At 41.6% G+C, this 23,569-nt stretch overlaps 1 protein-coding gene across 6 annotated transcripts in view; it reads left to right on the plus strand.

Moving 5' to 3' along the window:
• Positions 1-1,983: 1,983 nt before the first annotated feature.
• Positions 1,984-23,569, plus strand: part of cdk5rap2 (CDK5 regulatory subunit associated protein 2) — a 36,767-nt gene continuing 15,181 nt past the window's right edge. For 4 of the 6 annotated variants that reach the window (XM_054744486.2, XM_054744488.2, XM_054744487.2 and 1 more), the window contains exons 1-20: positions 12,323-13,600; positions 13,701-13,820; positions 13,905-14,024; positions 14,117-14,213; positions 14,292-14,506; positions 14,597-14,767; positions 14,858-14,968; positions 15,049-15,186; positions 15,294-15,473; positions 15,629-15,823; positions 17,930-18,121; positions 18,352-18,481; positions 18,561-18,700; positions 18,790-18,906; positions 19,032-19,175; positions 19,258-19,370; positions 19,472-19,611; positions 21,098-21,238; positions 21,337-21,446; positions 21,576-21,698. In XM_054744486.2, coding sequence (XP_054600461.2) covers positions 12,533-13,600; positions 13,701-13,820; positions 13,905-14,024; positions 14,117-14,213; positions 14,292-14,506; positions 14,597-14,767; positions 14,858-14,968; positions 15,049-15,186; positions 15,294-15,473; positions 15,629-15,823; positions 17,930-18,121; positions 18,352-18,481; positions 18,561-18,700; positions 18,790-18,906; positions 19,032-19,175; positions 19,258-19,370; positions 19,472-19,611; positions 21,098-21,238; positions 21,337-21,446; positions 21,576-21,698 — 3,765 coding nt within the window. In that variant the 5' untranslated portion in view covers positions 12,323-12,532. Of the gene's footprint in view, positions 2,179-2,727; positions 2,855-5,467; positions 5,524-6,921; positions 6,984-7,591; positions 7,703-9,231; positions 9,309-9,467; positions 9,592-9,819; positions 9,984-10,103; positions 10,243-10,363; positions 10,418-12,322; positions 13,601-13,700; positions 13,821-13,904; positions 14,025-14,116; positions 14,214-14,291; positions 14,507-14,596; positions 14,768-14,857; positions 14,969-15,048; positions 15,187-15,293; positions 15,474-15,628; positions 15,824-17,929; positions 18,122-18,351; positions 18,482-18,560; positions 18,701-18,789; positions 18,907-19,031; positions 19,176-19,257; positions 19,371-19,471; positions 19,612-21,097; positions 21,239-21,336; positions 21,447-21,575; positions 21,699-23,569 lie in introns of those variants that run through there. The other 2 variants (XM_054744490.2, XM_054744491.2) reach the window with 2 other exon arrangements.

The following is a 23,569-nucleotide window of genomic DNA, read 5'->3' on the forward strand; positions in this document are numbered from 1 at the left end:
CAGTGTCCATTTGTTCAATAAAAACATATAATTTGTGTGTGCTTTTGTTTATTTTATTACACTAAACACTCCCAACTGCAATATTTGATGTGAAATAAAAATAAAACAGCATTATTTCAGCTGAAGGTAAAGAAACATCCAAATACTTCTCTGTGTTAAATGTGAAAAAAGATAACATGGGTGCTGTGTCTGTAGTGATGCAGCCGTTGTACCGGTCTGTCGAGGAGAGAGCTGAGTCAGAAGGCAAAGCTCTCGATTTACCGGTCGATTCGTTTCGACCCTCGCCTATGGTCACGAGCTTTGGGTAGTGACCGAAAGAACGAGATCACGGAAGGGCTGTTATACATGTTTTTAAGAAATTATGCAAATATGTGAAAAAAAAATTCTTTCAAACAAGTTAAGAATACCTCATAATTTTACATGAGAGTATGAGATTGTGGATACAAGTGGCCAAAATTAGTTTTCTACGCAGGGTAACTGGGCTCTCCCTTAGAGATAGGGTGAGAAGCTCGGCCATCCGGGAGGGGCTCGGAGTAGACCCGCTGCTCCTCCACATTAAAAGGAGCCATCTGAGGTGGCTCTGACAAAGTATGCCTCCCTGGTGAGGTTTTCTGGGCACGTCTAAACGGGTGAAGACCTAAAGGGAGACCCAGGACATGCTGGAGGGACTGTGTCTCACGGCTGGCCAGGGAACGCCTTTGGATTGCCCCGGAGGAGCTGGCCCAAAGTGGCTGGGGAGAGGGAATTCTGGGCCTCCCTGCTTAGGCATCTTGACCAAAAATGAATGGATGGAATTAGTTTTTTGTTACTCAGCTGACAACTATGATGAACCTATGCCTGCAGAAGCTTGTGCCATCTGCAATATCCAATTGCAGCATCTGTTTTGCTGGAATTATACATAAAATACTGCTAGAATGTGAGCCATGAAAAAACGTGACAACAAATAATGAGGTGTAGGGTCTATGACCTATTTACATTTATGTTCCTAACTGCAACATATGCAGTCGCTTAAAGTGATCTTCTTTTTGGGTGTGAGAAGGGAATATTTCCATTGTGATCCACCCTTAGTTTAGAGAATTATTGCCTTTGGATGAGAGCATACACTCAGAAAATTCCCAAACTATTTCGTTCGATGATCTAATCAGTGTCTGGTGGAGGAAAAATGCTGCATTCTACTTGAAGGGGACTGCTGCAATTTCTTCGTTTGTCCTGAAGTTCAGAGTTACACCACAAGATGTCACTGTTGACTCGTGATATTTTTCAAAGCAACTGGATGAAACAATTGTTTATCCCAAAAAGAGGGATCTGTTTCGCGATGGCAGCTCCTTACTGAACCAGGTCATTAACTTTTCAAAGTGTCAATTATGCTTCACACCCTTTTTATTTTGAAAGTTGTACTCAACGTTTTGATGAATAAGCAGGCCTACATAATCAGTTTTAGAGCTTGCTACATACATAGACATGTTTATTTTTTTTAACATATTTAATTGACAAAACTTTACAACAGCGTAAATTCCTACCCTTGTGTTTTTGACCTCGACAGAAACAATCCAGACGAGCAGTTTCGGAACAGTGCTATTTAAAAAATTGTTTATTTTTACTGACATTTCACGTGATCAAAGACATTAATGTAACACGAGGGTGGATGTTTACTAAAATAAATTATTTTAAATGACAGCGTTGGTATTTTTGAGATTATGGCCCACTCTTGCGTATTTGGTTTGGCCAATCACTTCTTGTCAGCCTCCACCCAGCTTGATGATGCCTTTGCTGGCACTCAAACTTTTTAGCATTTGAGTTCCAGTACGTATATTTTGCACTAAAATCTACTATAAACAAACAATAAATTGATAGTAAACATATCTCAAAGCAACAATTTGATAATGTTTTAAATATGGATCACTTTATTAAGTCGTTTAAATGGTTTTGTTTAAAACGTTATCATAAAGTCGTACATCACTTGAACGCAGCACCAGTTTTCTACGTTCACAATGGTGACGTTAACATAGCATAATGGCGGTAGCCTGAACTATTTTGAATTTTGCCCCGCTATTCCAAGCTTACGCTGCTTTTTGGTAGGAAAATGACCTTTTAGTGAGACCCAGATTTAAAAGGAGCTACTATGATGGATTCTGTCGTTGGAAACGACTTGACCCTCCCTGTTGATATCAACGGAAGGTAAAAAAACAAAACAAAAAAAAAGCATCGCGAGCTAGGACTAGCTAGCGTGTTAGAGCCCTGTTGTTGCTGCATGTCCAAATTTAAAACAAATAGTAGAGTTATTACTTTAGAATAAACCTTAGATTTTGTACAGCAAATTTTAAGTTGTTTGCTGCATGTTGCTGAATCAAACTGCTGATCTAAATTGTGGTTTCAACGTTATGTTTATTGTGATATTTGGCAACGTATCTATGTCAATATCGCTTCAGCCATTTCAAATAAGTTCAATGTTCACTTGGGGGAAACCTTAAATGGCACGTAGTAAGTTGCGTTTATGTGTCTAATTCAGAAACTTTTAAACCTCTTATTACACATAATATGCACCCTATAGCTTGTAGGTGAATGATAGCTTTATAAACACTCATTGTTTCGAGTACTGTAACCATCGACATATATACGGACTGTAACCTAAGTCAACTAATTGGATGTTGCTGTGAGATATCACTGCGATTTGTAGATTGACTTGTGGAGCTGTTAGTCAGAGTGTATTACAGCGGAAATCATATGAGCCAATGGGTTCAGGCTGTAGCTGCGACGTCTCTGCTGTCTTTGAACAAGAGGAGTAGTTATAACATGCTGCATTTGTTTTTCACTGCGTGCTCTCTTTGACATGAGAGAAGAATGTGATTTTGGGGTAGGTGAGGTTTACATTACTATTAACTTTAGTCCCAACTGTGCTGTTGCTAGATATAGCTAGTATGTAGCTTTTTCTCTTCCTCCCAATGTGCTTCTTATAGCATATCTGCTGTTTAGTGGTTAGTATGCTCTTGTTCTCAAATGATATGGCCCAGCTGTGTAGTGTGAAAAAGAAGTCATCCAGGTGGTAAGTGTGCTTTAGAAACCCAAGATGTTAACTGATATGTGGGTTGTGATTTATTTATTGGGTATTTCTGATACCTGACTCGCTTAACTCTTTTAGTTATTTTTTTTAATATGATATTTGTGCTGGTGGTTTATGCAATTTTCATCCCTGCCTTTACTTTTTCATTTTGTTTGATGTAAGCGATGTGCGCTTGGTTAGATTCATGTTTGACAGTAGCTGATGGGTAGACAGAGAAAAAGAGGAAGTTACTGTTTACACACTGTTGCAGTGTTTCCATTTCATGATGGAGGGGTTATTTTATCCGCAGCGCTGACAAAATGTTGATAACCGATGCAGGGCCAGTTGTTTAGATCCCTTTCTTAGATCATTTGAATCAAATGCTGTGTTAATGGTTGGTGTTTTGCTGATTTTGCTAGTTTTGTTTCAGAGTTTTGCCTCTTCGTGTACACAGGAAGAAGTTGCTTAGCATGTGAACCCTCTGTGATGCAATAATTGTGAGCACAGAGTTGTTATCCTTTACTGTCTTGTGGAGAGATGTGTACTTGAGGTACTTTTCACTTTAAAACAACCAGAATTGTTAAAAAAAAGAACTAAAGATTGTTTGTCCACTGATTCTTTAAGCTAACATTGTCATTTCTTGTCAATGAAGCGTGCTGTTTATTGTTTAACTTTTGCTGTGTTTGCTCAGTGTCAAAGCAGAACAGAAATGGGGAAATGTATCATTGTGTTTATCAAAGACATGATATTTGTAAAGCTGAGAAAGGCTGGGAAAGAATCTGAATGGGAGAAAATGCATTAAGTGTATTTGTCTGACTCATTTAGCTTCTCAAATTGAATAATTAAGAAAACAGCTCATTTAAAATCAGTTTGAATGACAACATGACAAAAAGTATGATTTGCTCTTTCTAACATGATTTGCTCAGTTTATCTTCAGGAGAATTTCATTGCTCTGTTATAGTAACTTTTTAAATTATCTTATACGAAGTCGTTGTCCTTCTGAAGCTGTAAAATCTCACTTGGAATTAAACCAAGGTAATTGTCCAGTCATTGACACTGGGATTACGGGAGGAACTTATTCAGTTCTCTGTATTGTCAGACACAAAGGTCATGGAGATGGACACTTGGATGTTCCACATGGTTCTTTTATTTCCCTTTAACTCAAAATAAATATTTAAAAAAGCATCACTATGTGCTAGTAAAAGAAAACTGCATATCTGGGGCAGCAGCAGCTCAACAGGTTGAGCGGGTTGTCCAGTAATCGGAAGGTTGCAGGTTCGATCCCGGCTCCAGACAGAGAATTCTGCTGTTGTGTCCTTGGGCAAGACACTTAACACACCTTGCCTGCTGGTGGTAGTCGGAGGAACTGGTGGCGCCTGTGCTCGGCAGCCTCGCCTCTGTCAGTGCGCCCCAGGGCAGCTGTGGCTACATTGTAGCTCATCACCATCAGTGTGTGAATGTGTGTGAATGGATGAATGATACACTGTAGTGTAAAGCGCTTTGGAGTCGTTACTCTGAGAGGCGCTATACAAGTGCGGGTCATTTATCATTTTATCATTTATCATCTGTTCTCTTGTTGCTGCTGCTTTCTGAAGTGATGCTGTGATCCAGATGTGTGTTGTTGTTTTGTGCATCGTACTTGTGAGAACCACCAGTCTCTTTACATAGTGATGCTTAGCTGTTCCCGAGTCACAGTACCCTGCTTGTCTTGCAGTGAAAGCTCTTTCCAATCTCCGTTGTCTGTTTTTCTCTCCCTCTCTTGACTGTCTGAACACGTAAGCTCAGCAGCCACTGGCACATAGTGTCTCACACACACACACACACACACACACACACACACACACACACACACACACACACACACACACACACACACACACAGAGGTAAACACACATGATATTTTTCAAGGTTTTTGACATTAACATCAAGCATTCCTCAGTCCTCAAGCCTAACTCTAACAATCACAGTTAAAGGTCTTGCCTAAGTCTAATTTCATCTATAAAATCAAGTCTTGATGGATTTCAGCAGATTGGTCCCAAAAATAACCATTGAATCCCAAGAGCGTAGTGTCGCCCCAGTTTATTGGCCTTTTAAGTAAAGAAGCGTAACAAACACACACAGAAAGGGGGTTATGCCACAGTAGATGAAGATGAAGTAGAGTTATTCTTGAGCTATTTATGGAGCATCCTTAGGGCTCAGTGGAGCTGACCAGTGTGAGTAATGCAACAATGCGCATTCCTGTATTTTCAACAACAGTCGCTTTCAATGTCAACTCAGAGCAGACAACGGTTGATTCAATTGTTTTGGTTTATTTTGTAAAAAAACGTTTACATTTTTTGACTTCGTTTGACGAGGTCACAGTATTCCACCAAATATTTACAGAGATGGATGCATATTGCATAACTAACAAATGAATTTGTCCTCAGCTGCAGGCTGCCGGACTCTATAAATGCAGGAGAAGATTCCTCAGACGGCATGACAGGTATAGAAATGCTTTTTATTCTCTTTTGGTTATTTTCTAGCTCAAGTGTGTGAATCTCATGTGTAATAATTAATTCTGTCAAACAACTGCTGTGCCCTTCCTGTTCTGTCTCCAAAGCTGTGATAGGGGAGTAATTGCTTGATGATGATTGATAAGCAACACCCATTTCTAAGTCATTGTTTTCATGTTAGTTTTCAACAGAACAGTTTTGTTTTTAAATAGGAAAGGCACGAAACAGCTAAAATTTGGCAGAGTTGGACTATCGACATTCACCAAGAAGAGTTCATGTTGTACAAATCCTTTAAAGGCTTCTATTATAGAAATTAAAACAGAAAAATCCTTGTGAGTGCAGAAATCTTCATCAATAGTAATATTACCCTTTTTTATTAATAATATGTGTTTGACTTATGAAAGCTGTAACCAATAGATGTTGAATATTCTCTTTAAAGTTCTCTGACTAGTGTTTTCAGTAAGTTGTAGTGGTTTCTAAAATGAATGAATACCTTGTGAGTAGTTTCCATTTGGTAGAAGTTAGCTGGAGGTGTGAGGGAACTTTAAATCAACAGGATTTCAAGTCTTACTAATAAATATTAATACGATGCAAACATTTAGCCTCTGATTGCCTAACAGCGATGTGACTCTTCCGCTGCCCTCGCTCACTCTTCTTTCTTGGGTAGAAAATGCAACGGTGACATGTTATCTCCGTAATTAACACAAACCTGAATGTGTTCCACCATGTTGTGAGCTGCTTATGCTATTGGTTAGCTTCTACTAGCCGAGATGATTTCTGCTCCATCCTGGCTGCTATAATGATATAGCCAAAGGGTCAGAGTCCGTGAATACTCGTTTTCTCTGTGACACAGAATAGACCGGCCTTTTCTGACCTGATTGTTTTGATGCAGGTTATAGAGGTGGAAGAAAGTTTGTTCGGCTTGTGCGGCGTGCATTTGCAACTCAGAGTGACTGATCATGTGTCAAAACGAACAAGCATTACATGGTTTCTCAGGCAATGAGCTTTTAATAGATTTACCTCCATGTTTGACATTGACTCCATTCATTGAAGGAGGGGGAAATAGTTGTAACAGCTGTAGAAGTGTACCTAAAAGGCAAACGAGGCAGTATAACAGAATGCTTCCTGCTAATGAGGAGCAACTATGAGTCAGAACTGATGTGTTGTTGAACACTGTTACATGATTGGCTTTGGATTGCTTGACTTGGTCTAAACAGGGCAGCTTTCCAGAAGCTGCTTCATCTCAGATGTCTCTGAGTCTGCACCTAAACACAGAACTTCTTTCTCTTTCTCTTTCTCTCTGAAGTAAACAGGGTGAAGGTAAACCTGAAAGAGAGACTGAGTCACTGAAGTTATTTAAAGTATAACAATATTTTGTTATTTCACAGCTCCATCCTTCCCTGATACGATGTCCCCTATCAAAGCTCTCACCATGAAGGACTACGAGAATGTGAGTGTGTGTTTTGCTATGTATGGGATAAATGCAGTGATTGGATTTTGTTTTTAGTTTTGCTGCATTGTTTCCTTGGTGTGAGGCTTGGATTCATACAGAGTATGAACTTAGTCCACTGTCTACCTAAAACCAAGGCATACCATTTATGGACTTTTAGGGGTGAAGTTTGTGTGTAGGAGGATGAGGAGGAGGACTGAGGTGGGCTTGTCTCTGTGTTTCAACATTTGATTGGAATGCATGCTCGGATGTTTGAGCCCATGATGTCTGGCTGATTAAAGGTTTGCAGAGGAGTCCAGACTTCTACCTCCTCCTGTTAACGGTGCACCCAACCCCCACGGCCAGATGTATGCCGCCTCGAGCCCTCCGCACAATGATGCACAGTCTACTACACCCATACAAGCCTCCCTTCCTTTCAACAATAACCACACACAGCAGCCTCTTTTATACCAAGTGCATGGCTTTCTGCACTATTAAAGCACTTAACTGAGTTGATTCTTTCTCCTGTAATATTGCCCCGAATCTTGTTTTCATGAATTAAACTAATAAAGTAAATGAAGGAGTTTCATTTAATATAGATCTAATGTTCTTTCTCCTTGTTTCATCAGCAAATCACAGCTCTGAAAAAAGAAAACTTTAACTTGAAGCTACGCATTTACTTCATGGAGGAGCGGATACAGCAGAAATGTGACGACTCCACTGAGGACATATTCAAAACGGTGCTGTATTTCCTTTAATACTCCTAATGTACATGTGTCTGTGTCCCTGTCAGTGTTACGTGAAGGAATTAAAATCATACAAATATTTACAACACGCTTTAAAGGGATTTTGTTTGTAAAAAGCAACAAAATTTTGCCATGTGATATAGTCATTTCCTCATGAGAAATAACCCCATGCACTTTTTTGGCAGCATTCATGCATTTTCCTGCCTCAGCTGAAATGTGATCTATGTAAAGATTTTCCAGCATCCAGGATAAAGTAGCCCACTTGCATCATCGGGCATTTCTCCCCCTCTGAATCTGGTCGATCTCAGTTCTGAAATCTGGATATTCTGTGGATAATCTTACAAATTATTTCTGCATTAGGGACAAAACACTGCCATGAAAACCATACGTCCTGTCTACAAAGATGCACGTAATGGCCAGCACAGGGTGTGTTTGTTAGGCGACTGTTGCTTTGTAACAGACTTGGTAGTCCAGTGGTTAGAGTGATGGCTGGCATGTAGTTCTGTGCAGGTTCGCCTCCTGAACCCCCTTTTTTTTTTAGATTTTTAGCCATTATGTTTTCAAACCTTTATTGGTAAACAATCTCAGATGTCTCTGAGTCTGCATCTAAACACTCCCTAAGGTCAGTGTGAGTCCATGTGAGGCGAGCAGAGTATCCGCTAAAATGCTGCTTGGAAATGGCAAAAGATCTTTAGAGATGCTAAATATTTTGCAGAAATAATCAATAAAACTGAAATCTAAAAATGTGAAATTTGCTTCAGCTGGCTAAATAAATTACTGCCGACACCACCGGGAGTCGAACCCGCGTCAGCTCATGGCAAAGTGAGACGAAAGGCAAGTGCTGGACTTCCAAAACGACAGCAGGCGCGGTTGTAGGTGTGTTTTGTGAGAGTGAGCGTGGGCAGAGCTTAGCTGAAATGAAACGTTTTCAAGCTTTAATATTCTGAAGAGTCTTTGTTCTAAGTGGGCAAAGAACATTAGTCAGAGGTAAAAAAAAAACCCAAGTTTGAAGAATTAATATAGATTTTCAATAGTTGGTTTAACCACATCTGTGAGTTGTTATGGAAGTTGCTGGAATATTTCAGCTATTTTTGTATGGATTATACATTTGCTTGAGCCACTTAGCTCAACACTTGTTTCTTTTTTATGTTTTTGTGGTATATTGAGTAACTTTTCTCTCTCATCAAATACTTTGTAACGCACAAACAGATGCTTCTACTTAAACTTACTGATAAAGCTTATGTATTTATAAAGTAATCCTATTTATGAGCACACACACTGGATCAGTTAGTAAATACTAAAAAATGTTCATGTTGGTTGAGGCTTGGGAGCTTTGGTCTTATTAAGGAAACATTTTTTTGGAATAAAGTTCCATTATGATTATGTATTATTCTATTATTTTGATGTACAAATTTCCAGACAAGATTTAAATATCATTAGCTTGGCCACGATAAAACTGCAGAACAACTTCTACGGTTTTTATAAACAGTTTTTAACAGCAAGTTCTTTATTATTATTTATAGAACATTGAGCTGAAGGTGGAGTTGGAGTCAATGAAGAGAGAACTGGCAGAGAAACAAGAGCTGCTTGTGTCTGCATCGTATGTATCATTTATCTGTTAGTCACATATTTTCTAATTTAATTGCTTGTTTGTTTTCAAAATAGTAAATATCAGCAGGTTCTTAAGTTACCTGTAATGCATGTGCATTAACTTTTAATCTCAGCTGATGTTAAGTTTTAATATATATTTTCTCTGCAGTAAAGCGTTAGAAAGTCTGGCTGGCCGAGACTCAGGAGAGCCTCGTCATGTGAGAGAGCAAGCTCAGAGGGAGATGGAAGCATTAAGAGCTGCGTTCAATAAAAGGATCGCTGACCTGGAGCTGGTGGGTCAAGACTAATATCAGCAGATAGAACGTAAAGTAGATTTGTTACCCTTTCATTAAAATGGTTAAAAGTTTTCCTTTTCTGTATGACACAATAGCTGTGGTAGTTGTTTTTATTTAAATTTACTAAATTCACCCAAATGTTTCCAGACCCACTGTTACTGTAAGTAAATACGATCAGCTGTTGAAACACAGCACATGTTTATTTGCTGACATTTCTTTTGTCAGTGTCTGCGGGCAGCAGAGGAAGAGGTTGAGAAGATGGCAGCCATCGCTGAGCAGGAGAAGCTGCGAAGTATAAACATGGAGAAGCAACTCCAGCTCCTGTCTCCATCAGCAGCTATCCCCAGTCCAGTCCAAGACCTGCAGCTGGCCCTTCAGGAGAAAGACCAGTAAGGAATAAAAACATTAAATATGTTTAAACGAACATCTCTAATATTAAGACTCAGGTTGTAGCTTTATTTTATATATATATATACATTTTTTATTTATTTATTTTTTGCTCATATCAGCATTATCGAGCAGCTCCAGATGACTTTAAAGAACCAGGAAGCTCAGATCCGTCAGAAGAGTAACGCAGAAGAGCAGACCACTGCGCCATCAACGGACGAGCTGTCTGATCTGATAGCAGAGAAGGATCAGGAACTCAGGGTGAGGTTTTTAAATGTTCATACACGATACCGATCCTCAGAGCATCTTGTGCATCGTGGTGCCATGTTGCTTTATGTATTCATGAAGGAGCCTCTGAGTGACCCTGTCTGTCTCTCTTTAGGCACTGAGGGATGAGCTACACAGAGAGAAGGATAGAACACAGCCAGACCAGCAGGTTGGTGTTTAGGTGTTTCCTTTATAAAACCCAAAACTGCAGAATACTGGTTGACTGTTGAGATTTAGTTTTTCCCAACTGTCTATCTTTTAGAGTTTTTTTTTCTCAGTTTTAAACCAGGAGACTTTGTGTTTCTTTTCATAATCGTCTCTTGTGAAAGAACTGAATCAACAAAAGCTACAAAGCTTTAATATGTGAAAATATGGCGATGCACACTGGAAACATTCTCTCTGTAAAGCTCTTCACTTTAAATGATCAACGCTTCCTGGGGACGCGTTTTGTTTCTGTTTTTGTTGCCTCCTCCAGGGCAGAGGTGATTTATTATTATTATTATTATTATTATTATTATTATGTGTTCATAAATTAGAGGCTTTACTTTGTGTCCAACATGATAAAATTATACAACGGACTAGTTAAAATTTTAGCTATGGCAACTAATTGTTACTGCTTTTTTCTTCATATGTACTCTAACTGGTACTTATTGTATCTAACATTAGGTTGTCAAGGATACAAGAGTCATCTCTCGATGTTCACATTTAGTCTAAGAGATTCTGTACAATATCGATGATGTGTTCGACATGAACGTAATTTTATTGTTTTGTCAGTTTGGACGCAGAAGCTGATTACATAACATGTAAATCAGTTTTAAAATGGGAACGAAAATGTTATGTAAGTTAATAATTGGGGTTGGTGCTGTTTAGAGATGAAAAGCTGTTTGTTGAGCCTCATTAGACTTTAGCATCTTGCTTCAGGTATTAGCAATGGATTAGCATGTTGTCTGGCCTTGGCTCAGTTCCTCTGAGCTGTTTTAAGACATCTTTGTTTATTAAAGTTAGTCATAAATATGCTTCTTGGTGGTCATTGTGAGATCTGGGTAGATTAAACTCGACTTTAATCTCTGTATTGCACAGGATAAATGAAAATGTGTTCTGTTTTGTTCCCTCCTGACTGCCAGTGGCAGTAAACAGAGTGGATGTATCTCCTCGCGCTCTGCGCAGGTCGAGTACTAATGTAAACAAAGAGTCACGCACGTGACACATAGCGCACCTGGTCGCGAGTCTATAAATTACGCGCTGATAGCTACGTTCGGGTCTCCCGGGATCTTCTCGCCCGAGAAGTTCCGAGTGACCCCTGTGACTGGCATTCATCCAGGAACTCACACAGAACCATAGTTACACCGTAACTTCCGTTTTAAGGGACTCTTGATAGGATTTCCAGTTTTCTTTCTAAGGCTGAACTGTTATGAATCGTGCAGTAATCTCAAGGTCATTTATTATCTGCTCTACTAAACAAGAGAGCAAAGGCATACTTTGCAGTTTAGCTTGCTTTTAGCACCCCCTAGTGTCCGTTATGAATTCGCTGTGGGTAAACCGAAAATAAAACGTATCTCCTCGCTGTGCGTTCTTCTTTTTAACACCTTAATCTAACAGCTGAAATGTCTCCTTAGCCATCATTAGTTTCTACTGGAGTGATTGATCACTAAATTAAACAAATCACCTGTGTTCATGATTTATAACATGCAGGAAAAGTGCTGGACGCAGACTCCAGCTCCACTCCACAGCTCCCTCCACCAGCAGGGGCCACACTGGCCATACTCTGAAGTTGCAAGTGTTATATTCTGGCCACAGAGGGCGGCGGGGTCTGAGTGATGTTTCATTAACCCTGTAAGGGGTCATTTTAGCACATACTGGCTCAAGAAGATGATTTAAAAATATGAAAAGGTTGTGTGTCTTTAAATGAGTGATTTGATGCTGCTTTCACCACCACTCGCTCGGGACAGACCTTTATACCTGATGGCATTTTTAGGAAAGCTGGGTGGAGATTTTCTTGTGATATTTGACAAAAACCGTAACACCGATGACTGCAGCAGCCCAGGGGATTTGATCTGATTGAATGCGTGGGGGAGAGTGAAATAGAGGCGGAGGCAGGGATTATCATAGCTTAGAGCTTAAAGTGCTTTGCAGTCAGTCATTCTCCTCTGCTGCTTTGCTTGCTGCTGCTGGGGGAGAAGCTTAAAGATGGCTCTTCTATGGCTGGCAGGATGATGACCATGAAGTCACTTTATTCACTTGGTCTGTCAGTGAGAGATTTTTTGGACTCGGTTGAAGTGGCTGAATGTCAAGAATCCAAGGCTCCATGAAGGACCCGTGTCGTGTGTGTGGCGTTCGCCTGGTGGGAAGCCACTGTCGCTGGATATTCAGCTCATCAGGGAGGAGGAAGCTACAGGTCATCCTGTCCCACGTGCTGGGTCGGCAGGTGATCCGTGATGGCCGTGCAGAGTTCCTTTGTGGGAAATGTGTGTTCCAGCTGGAGAAGGTGGTTCAGTGTGACATTAATATCAGTAAGCTGCAAGATGAACACAGCAGTCAGATCCAGAAACTGCAGGCAGAGAAAGACCACCTGATTCAGTGCATCATCCATGTCTACAACAAAAACAACACAAGGAGGGGTAACAGTAAGAGCTTCAGTTCCAAGGCTCTGCTTCGGTCCTCTGAAGTGGACAGTGTTGATGATGAAGCTGTGTGTCAGCGGGCCCATGAAGGCCTGCAGCTCGGTGAACTCGGCGGTGCTGAGGGGGTGAATCGAATGAGAAGGTGTGTGAGTCTGGATAGAATTGTCAGTAAAGGGGCGTTACCGGGGCGCTCAGGTCTTCGCTCCAGCAGACTGGGCTCTGGACCAGGGCTTGATGGCTTTATGAAAAACATCGGACTTGCTGGCACTCGTCACCGCTCACAGAGCATGTACCTGGATCTCATCCACCGTCGGGGAACTCTGTCTAGACATGGATTCAAAGCTCGCTCAGCATCCTTGCAGTCTTTAAATCGAGACTTTTCTTCAGACACGCCCACCGAGCTTCCACTCAGATGCAAACCAAGAGAGTCCATGGGCTCCGTTTCTGGACGTGGTACCACTAGTGACCCAAGAAGAAAAGTTCAGGCACGAGCACAGCTTCACAGCTCCTCAAGTCGGCCATCTATAATCTCCGATCTAATCCAGATCCTGCGTTGCATCTCCAAGCACCAAGTGTCTGCACCTGCAGGCAGTCGAATCCCTGTGCTGAAGAGGTTAAACTCTGGAGCTGTGGTTAAAACAGACAAGCTCAGATGTAGAGCGGCAGAATGGAAGTCTCTGCATGACCTTACAGAGGAGTTTAATGACAAATACACTCCTGTCAGAGTAAAGGTAGCTGAAGTCTGGGTAGCTTTTACTCACCTTTGGTTAAAAATGTTAAAGTGGTGTTAGTTATATTAATGGGTTTTTTCTCCTCCTCTTGCTTGTTTAGATGGGCGACATCAATCGATTGGAGTCCATCAATAAAATGTTGACTGAAGAGCTCAACCAGATAAAAAGCAGCAATGAAAGCCTGACAAGAACCCTGGAGGACTCCCAGAATCACAACAAGGTACAAAATATATAACGAGTTCTGTTTCCTAGTTTAACCAAAAGGCTTCTTTGTGTGACATCTGACTCTGTCTGATTTTAACAGAGCCTGTCGGTGAAGTTGGAGGAGAAAGACAAAGAAATAGACTCTGAGAAGAAAAATGCTCTGAAGAGAGATAAAACAATCCAGGGGCTTACCCAGGTTCTAAGAAATAAGGAAAAAGAGGCGAGAAATTAATTTTTGAACAAATTCTATGTTTCGTGAAATGGAAGACACTATTTGTGCTTTAACACTGACTTTGCTTGTGTGTTGCACAGATTGAGGAGCTTTGTCAACAGATTGAGGACAGGGATGATGCTTTGGCCAAAGCTAGAGAGGCAGCACATAAAGCTCAACTGCAGAAATACCAGGCATGTGTTACAGTGTGCTTGCCTCATTATGCCATGTGTTCCTGTTCATTGGTAACCTGCACACGTTTCTTCCATCAGGGAGTAGAAGAGCACCAGAACCTATTAATGGAGAAACAAACTGAGCTGGCTCAGCTCAAAGGAGAGCACCATGCCAAGGTTCTGGAAGCCCAAAAGCTGCAGCGTGCCCTGGGCAGGAGAGAACAAGAGCTAGCTGACTTACAGCAGACAAAGGAACAGCTTGAGGTGGAGCTGGAAGACCTGCAGCAGCAGAAGAAAAAAGGAGACAAAGCTGTAAATGTAAGAATTGCAGATGGATATTTAATGTTGTGTACTGAATATATTCTCGATGGTTTCATTTCTTTTCTGCTTCATGTTTCTTTTCTGCAGGATCTTAATAATCAGCTGAAGAAGCTGGGTGGTGAGATGAAGGACAGGGAGAGCATCCTTGAACAGCAGTACCAGGAGATACTGGATCAGACCAAAAGAAAACTGCTGACTCATGAAGCCACAATCGAGAGACTCACCACCATGCTGGCTGACAAAGAGCAGCAGCTGCAGGTGATCTAGCATGACCAAAGAATGAAACTTCAGATATTTACTGATTCATCTCTCACACTCGCATTCTGAAAATGTCACTGTGTTTATCAGGAGTACATAAATATGATCAAAGAGTTGGAGCAAAGCAAAAGTCCTGGCAGCAACGACAACATGCTCTCCAAGCTTCGGCAAAGGCTGAAAGAAAAGGAGAATGCCCTGGAGGTGGGAAGCCCTTTCTTTGGTACCCAGTCACACGGGCGACTGCGATTAGAATGTTCAACTTTCTGTTTGCTCCACCGTAGCAAGCACTGGATGAGAAATACGCTGCAATCGAAGAGAAAGACAACGAGATTCACCAGCTGCAGCTGTCGCTAAGAGAGAAGGAGCGGGACCTGGACAGGCTCAATCGTTTACTCGCCCATAACGAGGAAACCATTAATGTGAGTAGCTTTGAGCTTTTTTCATTCAGAAAGATGTTCAAAAGAGTATTTTAAACCAAGTAATTGGTTTGTTTTAAGCTGGTCTGCATGATTACTTTTCCGTTAAGAATTTTGACAGTGTCATCAAAGAGAAAGATGTGGAGCTGCAGCATCTTGCCAACACACTAAAGAACCTTCAGAGAGCCAAGCAAGATGTTGAAGATAACCTGAACAGGTCGCTGAGAGAGAAGGACTCCATCATCAGTCAGCTGCAGCTCTCATTAGAAGGCAAAACAAAGGATATGGAAGTTAGTTTACATATTTATATTTCACATCCTCTCTGCTGAATGGGCTTGTATTGTTTTTTCACCACCATCGTCATCATCATCAACATCCATTAAATGAGACACGCAAGTGGAGTATTCTCTGGTTTCTCTTAACTTTATGACTCTTTGTTTTTTAGGAAATTGCCCAATCAATGCTGAACCAGTCTCAGACTCAGGCACGGGATCTTGCCGAGCAGATGGGCCAGAGGTTAAAGGTCACAGAGGCTATGCTAGCTGATGCTATGAAAGCCAGAGAAAGACTGGTGGCAGACAATGAGAGTGCAGTAGAAGAGCTGCTAGCTACGATTAGCAGCAAAGACCAGCTCCTCAAGGTCAGCATGTACGAGTAGAAAGGTTTTCAGATGAAATTTGAAAGAAATTGAATAATGAATAGCATCTCTATGCAACACTAACATATTGAAAAACTGTTTAAGAATAAATTAAACATAAATATTTGGCCAATAATTTTACTATACTGACAGAATTGGATGAGATGTTAATAAAGGAAGTATGAGGGTAGAGGCGCCGCGAGCCAGCTTGGGACCCCCAGGCCACAAGAGGGCCCCAGAGGGCCAACAAACTTGGAAGTCAGAACCACAACAGTAGTAAGACTCATTTACACTGAGTACGGGATGGATGCGGATTGGAATCTGTGTAGCTTCTGCAAAGGCTAAAAATCATTAAGTCCAATCGGAGGATCCACACCGTTTTTGGATCGAAATTGCAATTCCTCAAAGCGATCATGTGATCGTCAAAGCTGCGTTTTTTTTTTTGTTTTTTTTTTTTAATTGCTCTTGACTGACCCAGGATTTGTAGTGTCAACTATTTTAGACATCCTGGGTTTTCCCATGTGTTATGGTGGCAGCAGTGAGGGGGTGTACTAGTAGTGGAGCTGAGTCCAATCCTTCAGCTGACAGAGCCTTTTTTTTTCCTTACACAGCTCTGCTACAGCCGATATTAAATATGGCCGTCTGTCTCAGCTGCAAATGTTAGTTCATCTCTCAGCACCGTGGGTGAGTGAGAGACAGAGACGGATTGTCTAGCAGCGGAGCAGGACTCTCCATAATAACACTAAGGCTATGTTCACACTGCAGGCAAAGCGCATCTAATCCAAAATTATTATTATTATTATTATTTTTATTTTTTTTTTTTTCAAATCCGACCCGGGTCACTTTCACATGTGGTACTGATTCTGATACATATCTGATGTTTTTGAAAGCGACTGCAGTCTGAACAGTCATGTCACATTAAATCGGTCTCCTACGTCACTGAGGCAGCGGAGGTTAGCGTCGTGTGTTGACGTTCCTGAGGAGAAGTGTTCAGGAGTCTGTCTGGACATCCTGTCAAGTTTTAGAGTTAAAAATACAGGAGAAGTGGAGCGGGAGGTGCTGCTGGAGTCGAGCGTCTCACCGGTCTCCGTGGAGGGAGGGAGGGGTTTCTCCGTGAACGAACATAATACCGCAACATTTTCAGTGAATAATAATTCTGGAAGACAGCGGGAATAAGGAGTAAATTAGTGTACAAGTTTTTATAACAGTTTCCAACACAAAACAGGAGACAGGTGTGATCCTGAAATTGTGGATGAACTGTCGATGAAGCTCTTCGTATCAGAACTCCACCTCTCGCCAACTCCACTGAGTGTGACTAGAATAGACCGAGATTAACATAGTTTTATAAAGCACCTCTCCAGATTAAAAAATCACAAGTTGCTTCACAAGCATGTTAAAAAATAGAAAAATATAATACATAGCATATAATCTATGATGAATAGCCTTTCATGTTTTTATGATTTATGTAACTATACTGTGAATAATGAGTTTGATTTGAAGAAAACTGTGAATCAAACTGAAATCCCAATTTCTCCTAGAAAAATCATAATTCAGTCTTCCTAAAATCGCCCAGCCCTACCAGCTGCGGTGCGGATCCAAATGCGGAGCTGTGAAATCTTTTTTATTCCGGATCGTCACGAAGTTGTAGAAATTACAAGAGCCAGACGAAGTGAGACGTGTATTACATCATTGCATGTTACATTACGTGATTCTGTTCAGCTTCTTTTGTTATTAGTGACGGGGTGATCGGTTCGGGGTGTTTTGTAGTTCAAGAAGACAAGTGTGACTGTTGTGTACCCGATCCTCTCTAAACACGTAGGGGTTTTCACGTGAACTCACGAGCAACTTTCTAGAGATGTTTTGCACTTGATCTGTAGTTGGTGTGAATAGCAGTCCTTGCGGAAGTCGTACGGATTCTGCTCTGCAGTCGCTGTAAATGAGGCATTAGGCCGTCAATTTCCAACACTTGGCCATCACACACTCCCAGACGGTGCCTTCCACACTCCCGGCTGTTCTGCAGCACATTTCCTCTGTAATCCCCCAAACCCCGCTGCTCTATGAGGGTAAAACTTGCTAACTCATTATTTTTATACTGTTTTGTCCCTCAAGGAGTCTTCAGAGCACTTCAACCGCATGCTGTCTGAGCGCACTCAAGAGATTCAGGATCTGAGGAAGCACCTGACTGACAAGCAACAGGAGCTTTCTAATGCTGAGAAGCAAAGCTCCTCAACAGCCCAGGAGAGTTATTTAGAGACGGCAGAACTCAGAACACTGCTCGCAGAAAAAGACAAGCTCATTGACGTAAGATCCTCTGGCACACAACGCTGTCGCTCTTTCAGCAACCTTTCCTATAAAGAGAAAATGAAGTAAATATTCATATGTGTATGTATATATATATATATATATATATATGAGAAACACAAACAAAATCTTAATTCCATCACTGATGCAAAGTTTTTAATATTTTTTTTATAATGAGAACGCTTCACAAATCACTTGTTTATGTTTGAGTTCTCTTTGCAAATTTGCAGAAGCTTCTTCAGCGCGGTCAGGAGAGAGACCAGTTCCTGGCAGAGGTGAGTCAGAAGGCGGAGCCGGATCATGTGTTGGAGCTCAGACAAACCATCCAGATCATGCAAGACAAGCTGGACGAGAAGGAAGGTGAGGCCTTGAGACCTTTTAAATCCTCACACTTGGTATTTTGAGTAGCTGCTTTTGATTCTGCTTATTTGAACTGAAGGTGAGCTGTCCAAGAGGAACAGTGAGGATCACCAGGAGAACAACACGTTCTCCAGGAAAACTGTTGTTGTCCTGAAGAAGGAGTTGGCTCAGAAAACTGAAGCACTGAACAAAGCTCTGAAGCGGGAAAATGACCTCAAGGTCGGTGAGCAGGATTCAGTTTCTCATGTCCAGTGTTACTAAAGGTGTTGATGCTGTTTTTGCCTCACATTTATGTTTTTAATCTTCAGATCGCATTGGCTGACCTCCAGTCATTGCTGTCTGAGCTGGAGGGTCGCAGCGAAGGTCAGACTGCTAACGTTGAGTCTCTGACTGCCACTTTAAAGACCAAGGAGGAAATGATCACCGTAAGGAGCCTTTTACTCAGAGTTAAACTAAATTGTATAAAGTAAAAATTAGCCATGGTTGATCCACATTTTCTTTAGCAGCAAACCAACGCGTTTATTATCGTGTATTTTCTGTTCTTGAGCAGGTTCTCCACCAGCGTCTCAGTCTGGGAGGCAGCAGTCAGGCTGATCATACTCAGGACCACGTGATTGGCTCTGACATGGAGAGGTGTCCACCTGAACTGCCTCAGAGAGAACGAACCCTGATAGGTGGAGACAGTCGGCAAGAAGTAAAACTTTATTTCACTTTTTTAAATGCAACATTTTCTAATCGATGCATCGGGTTTAAGATGGTGCCTGTTTTGCCCGTAGGCCTTGCCCAGCCTTGTGGCCTTGCAGCAGGAGCACGATGCTCTGAACAAAGCCCTCAGAGCTGAACAGCAGCTCTACTCCAGCCTGGTTAGAACTGTGAAGGAGCAGGACAGGTGAAAACAAATGGTTTCACTCGAAATGTAACCGTTTGGTGACATTTACAAGCTGTTTGAGGTTGTGAGGAGAGATCTTAACTCTTGTCTTGTTTTTGCAGTGCTCAGCGTCTCCATGCTCTGCAGCTAGAGCTGACAGCAGTGCAGCTTCTCAGGCAGCAGCTTGAAGACAGCATCAAGACTAACGAGGAGCTGAGAGACGACTTGGAGAGGGAGATGCAGAAGGCCAAACTCAGAGAAGGTGCAGTACAAACATACTGGGTTGAGGATGAGCACGGTAACTAAAGATGAAAATGAAAGGATGTGAAATATTCATCGTGTTATAGACATGCACACTTGTTTTCATTCAAACATCATGTCTGAAGCTCATGTCCCCTTCACTTTTCATTGTTGTGTATGGCCTGCTGCTTCTTACGTCATCACCTTCTCATCTGCATGACTTTGTATCAGCGTTGACATTTGTTTCGTTGCCACTAAGTAAATGTATCATTTTAACATCCACACCCTCTGCGTTGTGTGTTCTTTTATAAAATAATAAATAAAGGCTGCTGCTTTCTGTCCCTTCTCCATCTCTCACTCCTAACATGTCTGCTTGTTTTTAAACCATCTGTTTTAACCCCTTTTGTTGTTGAGCTGATACATGACCTCCCTAACAGCTGTCTGACCCTTCCATCTGTTGCTTTTACTGTCTAATTTAATCACATAAGTACATCATATGCAACAACATCAATAAAAGAATTAAAGGTGTTGGTATTGTTTTCTAATAAACCAGACAATAAAGAACTGATCATTCTGGTGTTCCTGAAGTAGACTCTAATCCAGGAAGAACTCTGGCATGACCCGGTTAATGTCATTCAGCGCTATTAGTCCATCAGATAAATTGTGACTTTAGACGGATTAGAGATGTCACCGAGCAGTGAGGCTGTTGTCTAACCAACAGAAGTCTAGTGTGTGTTCACATGCATGTGTGCACGATAATTGCACGCTCACAGACCGCCAGGTGTACAAATAGGTCAGCTGTAAGTAAAGTCCCGGCTGACACCCTCGCTGGCTGCAGGACAGATGATGGGAGTTAATTGGCTTAGATGGAAATCAAGTTAAACTTTTGGTTCGTATTCATTCTAATCCACTTCTAGCATTTTATGTATTATAAGATAAAATGTGCCATCTATCAGGCATAAGACATTATTTTCTAAAAGAAAATCACACGAATGCTTTGTATGTACTAGGGATGCACTTAAATGAAAGAATATAAGCTGATGTCGATATTAGCACTGCCGCTTTTGCTGATATTTACTGATATTGTATGTTTCCCTACACTTCGAGCACCATGTAAAACCAACCACACCACATCTCTGCTTCAATTAAGCACCCCCATAATCCTGTGCTGCAGTACTGTCACATGACCAAACCCCTCCCCCTCCTGAAACACATGCAAATGGAAACAAGATGGAAATTAACATCGGCCCAGATTTAGTTATCAGGCCGATACTGATATTTTCAGAAAGGAGTAACGCTGGCCGATGTTGATCTTGATGCCGATGCATTGTTAATACCTAGTATGCACGTGAAAGAAGGTTGGATATGAACATGATTATATCATTTAAGTGAAATTGTGCCTCCTGGTCAGAAACATCTTTTTTCAACCCATGTAATTCTTGTAATTACCACGTGTGAAATGAAAATCTCTCGTGTGTGTGTGTGTGTGTGTGTGTGTGTGTGTTCAGGTATGGACCTGATTGATCCTAAGGAACTGGAGAGTGTGAGACATCAGCTGGAGGACGCCCAGCGCTGGAATGCCTCCCTTCAGGCTCGCCTGGGAGCAATCCAGAATCGTGGCGGAGGAGTTGGTGGAGCCAGTGACAGCTGTGAGATCAGAAAAAAAAAATTTTTATTACAATGACTGTATTAATATTGACAGAGTTGTGTCTGATGGGCGTCCCTGTGCTATATGTTCTGTCTTTAGGTGAAACTTTAAGTTTTAGTGGGGACCAGACATCATACATGAGTATCTGTGTGGGAGAAGGGGTGGATGACAGCCTGTCTGAGCTCTCTGCTCAGGAGCTCCGACAGAAGGTGATCTCCTATTAAGATAGGTGCACCTGTTCAGAGAAACACTTGTTTTACTCTGTCTTGTATCCCCGTGTGTTCTGAAGTGGCCAGATGACAATAAAATGAATGAGGGTAATTCCCTTTCTGCTGCAGGTGCTTGATCTGCAGCGGTACGTCAGTGTGCTGCAGAGTAGACTCTCACAAATGGAGAAGCCGGAGCAGGACAGTTGTAAAAAAGAAGACAAAGACCTGACTAGAACAAGCCCCTGCGAACAGGTCAGAAGCCACAAAAAAGAGATGAGCTTTAATAAAGTTTTGATGTTTTTTTCTAACCCTATTTCTATAGTTACAGTGTTTCCCCTAGGAATTTTTCTAGCTGGGTGGGGGGGGGGGGGGAATTATGACACGTCTCGCCTTTATGTTAATATTGTTTTATTTGATGCACTCCACTTTGAACCACACCAATCCAGCAACTGCTGCATTTTAATAACTAGTATTAAAGGTGTCCCTTTAAGAAGCTGTACCACCTTGAGTCATGTAAAAATGTGAGTCAATGTAATACACGTAACAGCCCCATCTAGTGGACAACTTTTGTTTCTGCGCATATCTGTAGTTATCGTCCATTTATCGTTATCGAGGCGAATACACCAATATTTGCACAAGAATAATTTTTGTTTTAAACTCAGTGACACACTTTGCCGGGGGATTTGGCATTTAATTTGTCTTGGTTTCTGGAAAAACATCTCCCTTGCCCCCCTTTATTTGACTTTCTGCCCCCTTTCTTTTGGTCCAAGATCATTACTGGGCTGGCCCTATTTAGAGCAGCCTCAGAACTGAGATTAAATATTTTTTATCACAATAGTAAAGGAACCATTACAGAACAAGTTTTTCAATAAAATCACAACATTAATATTTAAGTGCATGAATTAATACATCTGAACTCATGCAGTAGGAACTAGGAAATATGAAATACTAGAACCAGACACAACTTTTTATTTTTTTTATTTTAATTTGATTAAACTGATTTTTTCCTAACATTGTTGGCATTTTTCCCACACACAGTTAAACAAAACAATGTTGATTGAGGTGTGTGTGTGAGAGAGAGGGGGAGAGAGAGAAAGAGTTAAAATAATTTAAAAAAAACCGACCGGAGCGGAGGCAGTGACCGACACGTGCACGAGCCGTTTTCAGCTCTGTCTTGTCAAATGCACCACGTACGTTACGAAAAAAGTAACTTTAAATATTCAAGCGAAAAAGAGGCGAGCTGAAGAAAACCTAGGGAGTTCTGAAGAAACGTGAGCAACAGTGAAGCAAGCACAGAGAGATCCGTTAGCCTACTGTCTGTGTGTGTGTGTGTGTGTGTGTGTGTGCGTGCGTGCGTGTGTGTGTGTGTGTGCGCGCGCACGTGCGTACGTGTGTGTGTGCGTGGATGGACTGGACAGTCTGAGCTCCCGGCTGCAGAGTTGTGTGTGTAGGGAGGGGCGGGCGCTCTATGTAACTGGCCAATCACAGAGCGTGAGGACAGTCAGTTACCCAATGAGGATTTTCCTTCAGCACGATTACAGATATTTACAAGTTTTAAATGTTTCATGCTCGTATTCGTCAAAAATGCTGTATCCGTACCGGATACTCGTCTGAAACGAGTATCCGGCTCATCCCTAGCTGTAACCACCCTGCCCTGCCTCCTCCTCCTTGCTGCCTGCCGGCTGTGATCACAAGCAACAACAGAGTAGTTCCCGCTGCTTCTTCGGGAAACGGCGCAAAAAATTAAAAAATCAATCAAATTTCGGATCTTGCAAGCGTGGCGCTGGGATTTCAGTCGTGGCGGCCTGCCACTGCTACGCCTATGTAAGGGAAACACTGAGTTAGAATACTAGAGTCACATGTCACTAACATCCTCCTTTATTAGCTCCTTTCTAACCTCCTAACCTAAAGCTTAACCTCTGCTCTGTCTAGCTTGTTGTTGTCTCCTTTCTCAGTAGAGTCAACATGTTATCTTTCTCTAATGAAGCTCCTTGTCTACAGCACAAGTAATCCTCCTCCTCCATACTTTTTCCTAATCAGTCCTTCTTTTCTTTCTTATCTCTGTGTCCCATGAAACGGTTTCTCTTCGCCATGCCACATTAGACACATCATGCCATTCTGCT

The sequence above is a fragment of the Nothobranchius furzeri genome, chromosome 6, assembly GCF_043380555.1.
Source record: "Nothobranchius furzeri strain GRZ-AD chromosome 6, NfurGRZ-RIMD1, whole genome shotgun sequence".
In the NCBI taxonomy this organism is placed as follows: domain Eukaryota; kingdom Metazoa; phylum Chordata; class Actinopteri; order Cyprinodontiformes; family Nothobranchiidae; genus Nothobranchius; species Nothobranchius furzeri.